At 37.4% G+C, this 11,135-nt stretch overlaps 1 protein-coding gene across 1 annotated transcript in view; it reads left to right on the top strand.

Annotated features, from left to right (window-relative positions):
- dnr1 (E3 ubiquitin-protein ligase defense repressor 1) overlaps positions 1-11,135 on the top strand; it is a 185,314-nt gene that overhangs the window by 143,104 nt on the left and 31,075 nt on the right. Inside the window, exon 2 of the mRNA XM_018520000.1 lies at positions 10,876-11,072. Within this exon, the coding sequence (XP_018375502.1) occupies positions 10,876-11,072 (197 nt within the window). The remainder of the gene's footprint in view (positions 1-10,875; positions 11,073-11,135) is intronic.

Genomic DNA, 11,135 nt, shown 5'->3' with positions numbered 1-11,135 from the left:
CGTCGGCAGAAGAAGCCGTTGATGCGTTCAAAGACCATATTTTGGAGGTGTCTCAAGCGGAATGGAAAAAATGCTTTGACAAATGGTTCGAACACATGCAAAAGTGTATAGATCATAAAGGAGAATATTTTGAAAAACAATAAATGACAAATTATTGTTTTTTTATTATTATTTTTATTATTAGCCTCAAAATATAAATAGTGACTCTCGTACAATGATTTATCGTGGTTGCATACGTAATTATTGGATTATACATAGAAATTTAATATGAATTTTATAATGATTTCGAGGACTCTGTCCCACGATTACATTAAGTGGTTATCCCCTCGATAAACTAAGTATCGAATAAATAACTTTTGTGGTACAAGCTTAGTTTTGATAAATGATGCTTTACGATCGTTTTATGTAAATTGATGTAAAGCTTTAAGGCTCAGTTTCACAATTTAATCGAGGTTCAACTTATTTGTCATCTCTTTCTAATTCTAGAATTGGAAAGCGATAAGGAATAAGTTAAAACACGCTTAAAAGTTAACCGTAAGTTGTGAAACGGACCTAAATCATTATTTCGTATATCTCCATAAGACATAAACGGTATATGCAATATATACCGAATATGCGATCCATTTAGTACAGTGCTATTAATTGTAGTGAATGTGCAAGCTGCCTGCGAGAGTCGACACAAATTATCAATTACAAATGCTATTTTAGCGTCACGTGCGCGGTCATTTATGCATGGCGGCAGGACATTCCATTTTCGTCTTTCGAAAATCAAACGAACATTAACGAGCATACAGAAACAGTAGGACTTCCATTACTATAATTAGCCGAAATGCATAGTGCACGAGACGTGTCGCACTTGTGTACTTTAGCGACGTAAAAGCTTTTAACCGATCCATTCTCTTCTATTCTCTTTGAAACAGCAATTAATGCAGTTTGAAAGAGATTGAGGATATTAAAAGTTTTGATGTAAATGCAGCCAATTATTTAAAAAATTGGATAATTGAAATAATGAGCTTTACATTTATTAATTGATATTATTTCCAAGTCTCTTATCTTCTATCATATAAGATATAGTCTTTCGCAAGTTGCGCAAGACAACAATAAAGGAAGCAACATTGTGATTTCGGCCATCACGTTGAAAGTATCAGGAAGTGACTAGTGCAGAATTTTGCGGTGATTTATCGGTGAGAAACGCGAGCGGAAATGCTCCCGGAATGGCAATATCTCTGAGGGAGAGATCAAGAAGGCAGGAAACCCGCGGGAAATTCGATCACCCGGATATTACTCCGATTCTGCGTCTCTAGCTGAGCGAGAAACTTTTCGGAGGATGAGGAAGTGAACTTTAAAAGTAGAAAAATAATCTCCCGCGTAGCAACTTTCGCGGCGAAAACGCTCGCGTCGAATGCCACGAGACCATTTCTTATCGTAGCTATTATTTCAGCTACTCTGACTTCGCTCGAGATCATTGTTTCTCTCGTGTTATTACTGCTACTTTAGTCAGACATTTGAGAACAAATTAAACCCACAATTTGGCAACAATTCGTTTTCACTTTCTTCGTGTTTTGTTTGTATGCAGGATTTTTTATGCTTTTGTCAAACCGATTTTATATGTACGGCCGATATTCATAATTGATTCTTATATTTAAGACCGTCTAAAGTATATATTTAAAGTAATTGAAATTAGTATTTTGTATAAAAAGGTGGAAGTATAGAGTCTTACATAACGCATAATGTATAATGCATAAGAAAATGAGCCAATAAAAAAAATCTGTTATTTCTTTCTTTTCCATTAAATAAAAGATCTTGGTTGATTTTCTTATGCTTTATGTAAGAATTTATCCTCCTCTCCTTAGTCTTAAGATGTCACAAGCCAATCACAGAACCGTATTAGCATCTTAAGGCAATTTTGAAATAAGAACAGATTATGAATATTCAGGTAAATATTGATATAATTTTTTGTATAGAGTTCTTTTTGCTGTAAAAACCGTCATCGATATCGCTTGATATCTGTATCGGAGGTAACAGTTGTTTAACAGGAAACACATTCTCGGTTGAATTTATTACCCGACACGTAGTTGACGTATCCGTGTCGCGTCACTTGCATATCCGCCAGGCAATATGCGCATCCGTTAATCAACCCTGAACGCTCTTACGTAACGTACAACCGAATAACGCATGGCAATTATTGTCTTCTCCTGAGGGAACTCACATAGATACGTTTGAGTTGCGTACTGCTGTATCAATACGCGTTCTGTATGTATTTAACGTACAATCTGCCCGTAGATTTCTATCACTTTATAAATAAGACAAATTAATAGTGCTCTCTAAATCTGAATCAGAGATAGCCACTAATTACTCAGTGACATACTTGGCACTGATAATCCGTGAAGTTCAACTGAAAAAGGAAGAATGTTTGAGCATTATATAACTAAAATATTATAACTGATATTTACACGTTAATTTCAATTTTCTAATACCATATTCATTGAATTTAAGCACTAAAACAAGGTTAGATCACATAATAAAGATTAACTAGGTGAGGGACCTCATTTAATTCACTGATTACCATACTTTGCACTGATATCAGTGATTATCCACTGATTCAGATTTAGAGAGTGCTAAGTTTAAACAATTTTTGTTGTAATATATAAAGGTTATGCGTTTCCTCCGTGTCCAGATTCATTCTTGAGATGCCAACGTTTCGTAAACTGAATTGGTCGGTCTTCAATAACCGGGAGAATGGTCTTCCATATTTTATTTATGTTGTAGCCATTGTCTCTATTTAGATTGTTAGAGTATTTTTGTATCTCTATGGCTTTCTATACTTTCTTGGAAAGTATGATGTAATATTGGCTATTGTAGTCGTTTTGTCAAACAATATTTGATGTTCTGTTTCGATGTTGTGTTCTGATAATGCCGACTGCCGTGTTTTAGCTTGACATCACGTTGGTGTTCTTTGATCCGTAGGTTGACCATTCTCCTAATTTCTCCAATGTACACTGAGAGAACCGATTTTGTTATAGGAACAAATCAAGGGATAGCAAATGTGATATTTGTTAAAAAAACGATCGATTGTTACGATTGCAAATTAATTCGTCAGTGTAACAAATAATCAATAGTATCGTTAGCAAATAAAAGACTCATATATATGTAAAAGTCGTAGACGGTTGCAGGGTCTCAAATCGTAAGAAGTTGACTAATTCTAGTCAAGTATTCTCCCTATATTTGACTGATCGGTTTCTTACGACTTAATCAAATCGTAAGAAATTGACTAATTCTAATCAAGTATTCTCCCTATATTTGACTGTGCTTGATCGGTTTCCTACGAAAAACTTAAAACTCCACGATCATCTACGAATTCTATGTAAACGAGCTAAAGTCTATCCAAAAGATAGGTTAGATTCTATATAGTTTGTTTCTGTTACTAATAATTGATTGGTATAGCAGACTAGCAGCAATCACAACAACATAATTTGTTGTCATATATTTACCGATCACCGGTTAAAGGTATTGGTGGCTTGCTAAATTAATAAAATCCTTTCTCTCAGTGTGTGTGTACTTGCCCGCAGGAACAAGGTATTTTGTATACTCCTGCGGAGCTGAGTGGAGGTCTTTGATCTTTAGGATTTCTTAAAATTTGTCCTATCTTTTTGGGGGTGGTATATAAAATTTGTCCTATCTTTTTGTTGTAATATATGTACATACGGGTTTTATGTTGATTTCGTTGTAAAGAATTTCGTAGTGTGAGGTTGATATTTATATTATGCATACAGATAATGCATAATAATGAATATTACACTGCGCTGCACGGTGCTATATTGCGCCGCTTATACAAATCGCATTAAAAGTAAGAAACTCATAAACGTCGAACTTGGCCATTATGCAACACACGCACATACACACACGTACGTGTACACCCACGGCGGAAGAAGCACGCGCGAGGGAGGCTGGAAACGGGGCGGTGCCACGAGATTATAATACCGAACGAGTTTAACGCGCAGAAATTTAATTTCGCGACATGCTCGTAACTTCCACCGGTGCAAACTGCAATTTGCGTCTCTGCGCGCGCGCACTGAGCCACCGCGATTGCAATCAAACTGAAAAACGAAGTTGACCTTTGCGAGCCGCGTAATCCAAAACCGCGCACGGCTTTAACGCAATGCAATTCGCGTGGTGCAGCCGAAGTTACATGTGCGCGGCGCAATCCGCGGGTGAAATTTCTCTGCTTGTTACGCCGAGTCTCGCTTTTTTCTCGATTCCCTCGCGTTGAAATGCCAACAGGCGCGGATTAATTCGGTAACGCAATTCCATCATGAACGTTACCATGGACCGCAATAAAGTTTGTTTGCTTTGGATTCTCTGTTGAATTTACGAATCCACGTGATTCGCTCGTAGGCGAGATATTAATTACGGCGCGACATATGCAAATTGTTTCGTTTAAATCGTAACGTACGTCCACTATCACCTGCACGTTGTGCGAATTTTACGCATGTGACGATTATCCTCCCCATTAAATGTTTCTCTTACGTTCTATTTTTGACGGCTTTAATTAACGCAAATTATATAATAATCCCATTTATCCATTGGAATAAAATTGGCCCTGTGACAGTAGTTAAATTAGCCGAACGTAACCGTCGTGTTTGACTCACAAATTTAATCGCGCGCGTTTAATCGTGAATACGATTAAATCACCGTGGCAGTTATAACGCGGACGTTAGAGCACGCAGAAGCACGTCTCTGCGAAAGTTATGTCGACGATTTTTCAGAACGAGTTACCGCCACCGCCACTGGCATCGCGATGCTTGAATATTCATGAAAAGCGAACAAGTCACCGCGTGCACACTCGCTTATCATATGAATAGCGGTGCGTGTCGTGATCAAGACGCACCGCTGTTCAAGATACAAAAAGTTTCGCAAAAAAAGTCATCAGTTTTTCACTAGCAATTACACACGGCAAATATAATTATAAACCTAGAAAGTCGGAGCAGCGGTGAAGTCAGAGCAGCGCGAGGGCGCGTTTTCGTTATGTATGTTATTATAACATGTCGTGCGCGCGAAGCTGGAATACAGATGAAAGACGAAAGGTAAAGATGCCTCTCGCGTCTTGCAAACTTTGATTGCGAACATCTCCGTGCGTACTGTACGTAAGCCATGTGCCAGTGAAATAATCCGAGCAATTTAATAACGTATGTAGATATACAGACGAGGGTGGACGGTATATCAGCTTTTCTATGACAGAAATAATCGGCAGAATTTGATTTACGAGCGTATTTGTATTTCAATGAAATATTTATTATCTTTTTATAATAATTGCTGGACACATTTCGTTAATAAATTATCGTCGATTAATATTATTGATCAGAGGATGACACAAACTGGTAAAGTCCATATTTTATTTATGCTGGGTATATTTAATATATACAATTGATCAAAATCAGAGAAATGTTAAAGAAAATAAAGATAAATATTAAATATGCGATGCAAATATGCTTTCAGCAATTAATCATTTATTTTATCTCGTTACTTTGCATGTCGCCAAGTATAATATCCATGCAAATAAGTATGTAAAACGTAATAGGATATGTCAAACGTGTGTCTGTGACAACATAATACATTTGTCATGTAGATCCTAGCATAAATAAAATATTCATTGGACGTAATTGGGCAGCTAATTAGAATAATGAAATATTGTCAGATGCTTCTCTGCTTCATCTCCACTCCAAGTTTAATGGAGAAATCGTACGTCATTCTCATGCGAGCGAGAAAAAGCAGTCGCAGCGGCGTATGCTCACATTTATTTCAATATTACGTTATTCTTCATTAATTCTCTAATATATTATCTTGCACGAAGCAAGTCGGAAAATGTATTGCACGTATAACTTCGCGAACTTTAAAATTATTACTGACTTTACATATTCGTGCGAAACGGTACGTAGACAGGTATTATCTAGATCATATTTTTATCAAAAGATTACACAATATTAATTTGATCAAACGGAAATTAGAAAATTTCCATATTCTATTATTCGCAGACGGCAACGATCGAGCGATTCTGCATAACGCGACAATACGTTTGATCCGATGATTGACGCTCATAAAAATATAGGTTATACGTTCATAAAACCCAGGATCAAAGGAACTGCAATATGCGAATTGGTTGAAAAATCGACTGCCAGTATAATCGCGCGGACGAGCTCGTAGGCACGCATGGAAATTGCTGAAGCTTTGAAGTACCTATAACTGGGCTGATTTACCAGTCGGCTATCACGTCCTTTTATTCTCGAACGAGGCAAATAGCGAAAAATTGCGACGGGGAAAGCGCACGAGCAGATGCGTAAAATGCATCGAGTTAGATAGCGAATATCCTTATACGTTAACAAATGCATTGTGAGACACGCGTCGTCGAGCACGATGAGAGTAATAATAATGGATTCATCATTTGCGATCATTTTTATATTTGGCGTAAAACAATCAGATCCAGATATGACAGAAATAATACAATTGATTTCCATATTTTTTAGATATTCGATTATAGAGTACTCAAATTGCTGCGAGTCTTTTTTATCGTGTTCTCATAATTTTTTTTCGAAAAGACAAACTTTTTCTAATAGATTCGCTTTATATAAAAATATTTTTTTTTTGCATGGCGCTATTGTATGCTTGATTAAATACTCATAATCAAATAGAGCATGCAATTCTCGGGAATTTACATAATCATTTTTGGAAGCTACACAAGTCGACCCACGGCGCAAAAATTTATACGAACCCGGTGAGCCAACGGCGAAATAATGTGAGGAAACTTTTCTCGACGAAAAAGAAAGAGACCAAGAGCGAGAGAAAGGAAGAGAGAAATTCTTATAGACACGCATTGCCGAAGTCTTCATTGAATAGTAGACGATGCAAACAACTTTGGCGAACGATAAAAATATGCCGAATAAAGTTTTGCGTTTGTAATTCTTAGTGCGAATTTGGCGAGAAACTGGTTCTAACCTATTATAGATTCACGACGCAATCAAGGATGGACAAACAATGGGAGTGCCTTGCACCCTGTTTGTAGTCTTACCCGGTACAACGGAGAAGCAATTGTCGGCTTATCCAATAATGAAGGCTTCAATATTGCGCTTTTGAAGAGTCTATTGATTATTTATAGGCGATAGAAGGTCGATCATTAATCATTACGTTATGATTAAGTAATCACCCGATTTTTTCACTGTCGCTTCTCTTGTTGTTTTATAAAAGAAATTCTTCAAATTTTTTTTATTCTCTATCAGTTAGTTAAATATTGATGAAGGTTTTGCTATTTTTAATCGATGCTTAATTGGATTCTCTCTGTCAACGTCGATTAAAAATATTTAACGTCAAAAAGATATCAAGACATAAAATATAGTCACGAGCGATCAATTATGAGAATCGGTATCGTTATTCTACCGCACTGAATGAAATTCTCGAGGATCGTTTGATATCTCTCAAAGGATATCTCGAGGAAGAGAAATAGAAATAGATGATCGTTCTTGAGCGCACAATGGTTGGAGCGAGACTGTTTTGTTCCGTTTGAATAAATCTTCTGGGTGTTCTTAAACTGGGCTGCAACATTTTTCCCGAAATACTTCGGTAAATATAAGATCTCACTGAATAATAAATTTCGTTCCTGAACTGTATTTGTCTACGGACCTTATACAATTCATGCGTCGCCAGTCGCGTCATTGTGCGGTTTCGTCTCGTAGTATAAAGAGAAGTGAATACGTCATACGTCTCATTCACGAGATCAAAAGGCGTATCGGCGAGCAACATTCGTGAAACAGATTCATATCTATTTTGTTCAAAAATATTTCGTCTAGAAACTTAATTACCGCACTTATCGTAATAATATAACTAACTACAGCAAGAAAACATGTAACAAATTTTATTATATTGTTCTATTGTATTAATATAGTATTATAGTTTTCACATAATAACTTTTGTTTCTCGTTGGGGGGGTAGTGTACAATAATTCTGTCCTATCCTTCAAAATTTTATTTTTGACGCTTGACATGGAACAGACGTAAGAAAAAAGCACAAGGAAGCGAAGGAATTTTGCTTTCTATGCATTTGAGCCAATTACGATTGATGCGACGCATTCTGAATTATAAGAGCAAATACGAACCTGGACGCGCATTCTTCATTGTGCTACTCTGATGCGATCGCGACACATCGCGTCGCGAGGAATGGATCCTAAGCGGATGACGCTCATTGTCAGTTGGCTATTCGTTTTTGTGCACTTCTACTTCCGGAAAAAGCCACCGCACGGCTGACATTGTTGGCCTGGTACGATAAATTACCGCGGAGACAACGAGCGCGAGCATTCTCCGTGAATTTTCCTTATCACAACGCACGTGACCGAGTTTGCTCGTAACATCAGTATATCTTAAAAATCCGGTCTTTTAAAAGAAAGAGAGACAAAGACAGAGAGAGAGAGAGAGAGAGAGAGAACCTTTACGGGAATTCGCAACACTCGCAATACTTTTCGTCTAGAAACTTTACTTAGTATCAGATAGAAAGTATTGATGCTTCTCCACCGACAACTGGATTTTTAACAGTGATATTTTATCTTCGCTAGTTGCTGAGTGTCGATATCATTATTAATCTAATAAAATCAACTATCCATCAATAACAACCAATAAAATGTTTATATCGTCAAACCATGTGTCACTTGCCGACATTAAGAGACTTAAATGACACTCTGTCAACATGATAAAAATAATAGCCTCTATTTTCGGTCCATCATTCTTTTTACGTTTTAAAAACATTTTCGACAAATTTATTGGCGCGTTACATCAAATGTTATGATGATTGAAAATTTTTGTAACTGTAATTTCAGTATAATAAATATTTTCTGAATCGAAATTGAAACGAGATAGATTAAAGAAAATGAAATATGAAAGCAGAAATGCTTAATATTTTCTCTATTTCTTCGTCAGAATTGTATGCGTTCAAAGTTTATTTTATCGCTCATGTATAGTATATAAATATTGCATATATACACACATTCAGTTATAGAAATAATCGATTGGTTGTAACATTGGTTATTCTCTATAGTTCGTTGATACCATGTGCAAATCCACTTAGCCTCCCGGCTATTTCGTTTGTGTCAAATTTTTGCGCCAAACACTTTCGCGATATATCAACCATTTTTTCCTTTTTTTTTATCAGTAATTTAATATCTAACAATTTGATCCTAGCTACCACGATTTAATATATCGCGTAGATATTTTTAACGCATAATCGCACCACGTACGGTCAATTACCGATCGTGTTGCCGGATGAATTTATTAGGGTCGTTTATTAGGAGAAATTACGCGATTGCGTTACGGTAAATAAATTAAAACGTTTCTATCCACGGGCAAAAGTGCAACGCACGAAATTATCTTATCTGGATCAACCAGGCTATGTGAGTAATAGATAATTATTATCAGCCCTGATTTTCGATGAGCAAATTTTCCGCAATTTTTCATGAGTTTTTTAGAACGAGACTGCGCTCTATGATTTATTCAAGAAAACGAGCTATTGCTGTGGCACGAAAGCGCTATTTAAATAGCGAGATCGATGTTGCGGATCAAAGACAAGCATCACGTGTCGCTTTCCGTAATGTTTTTAACGATTTTTCCAACGCCGTTTACGGCATTTATTCGCGTGGCATAAATAACGGATATAATAGCTGGCAATAACGCCGGTCGAGCGGCGCGTTAAAGGTATAATTTACGATAAAAATGCGATCGCCGATATCACCGTGAATATCGATTTTATAATGCAGAATGAGCCGAGTTGCGGATGAATAGAATCCTTCGATAGTGTATAGTAGAATACATGGGCAAATGAAAAAGACTGCTTATTAATAATTTATCCCGAATGCTTTTTAGCTGCCTCTCAGTTCAACATAATTTAATAATGAATATTGAAAAGATTCGTGAGAGATTTTTAGTGGTCAAAATCGCCAACGAATCTCTATCGGAAAAAAAATGAGTCGTATTGAATTCATCAAACAATCTATTAAATAATTAAGTGAAAAGATCCATAATAGTAAAATAACACAGAGGAAAAAAAATAGGGTCTCTTTGTGGAATCGTAGAAATGGAATAATCTCGATATTTTTAAAGTTCGCTAAGTAAGCAACTTGGTTTTATTAGCATTTCTTGTTATACTCAAGAAAATCTAAATGAAATGTAAAAGAAAAATGCAAATATTTTATTGTATTTTGTTTTATTTTAAGTTGCCGTTCGATTGGCATTGTAGTTCCATTTTTCGCGAAGCGGCATTCCTGAAAGATTCGAGCAATCATTACGCTCCATGCAAAAAAAGGATGCAAGTGCGCAAGCAACACGCTTGATTTAATTGCATACGTTAGCCACCTCGATCGCAATATTTTTGCCGGTTAGCAATTACGGCGACCGCGGTGAGGAAAAATTACCGACAAGAATGGGAAAACGACGGCCGTGGCGGAAATGAGGCGGAGGTGGAGAGGCGCGGAACGGATAATGACTCGGTGGCGCGCTTTTCCGCGATATCTGTGCGCGGTCGGAGGTGCCCCACGTGTACTGTACCATTCTAAATTATTGCTGGCGATTTGTTTGCCTTCCGGACTCGCCCGCGAGAGAATCCCGTACGGATTAATCGATCGAAGTGTCGCGGATCAACGATTAATTATAGACGATAAACCGAAGAGATGTAGAGGGTCGTTTGAAAATTTGGGTCGTATCCCGAGAGCAAGCAGATTAGTGAAAAAGCGCATTTGGTGCGATCGATTCAGTTTATTTGAAATATATAGAGTCTTGGCAAACACGCTCTCAGTTTGGCGATGACGTGGCAGAAAGAAGAATACATTGATTGATTTGTTTGCAGGCCTGCGACTGCCTGGGAGTCAGCAAGGAGTGCGACTACTTCGGGCTGAAGTATCAAAATGCGAAGGGCGAGGAACTCTGGTTGAATCTGAGGAACCCCATAGAGCGGCAGACCGGCGGTGGTGTAGCGCCTCTAAGATTCGCTCTGAGGGTTAAGTTTTGGGTACCGCCTCACCTGTTGCTGCAGGAAGCCACCAGGTAAGGAAAATTAACCCTTATCGTACCATCTACAATTTGGTGCCTCATCCATACCAACCAGGG

Source organism: Trachymyrmex cornetzi, unplaced genomic scaffold, assembly GCF_001594075.2.
Source record: "Trachymyrmex cornetzi isolate Tcor2-1 unplaced genomic scaffold, Tcor1.1 scaffold868, whole genome shotgun sequence".
Lineage (NCBI taxonomy): Eukaryota > Metazoa > Arthropoda > Insecta > Hymenoptera > Formicidae > Trachymyrmex > Trachymyrmex cornetzi.
Note: the sequence above shows the minus strand (reverse complement) of the source record. Positions and strands in the feature narration are given on the sequence as shown.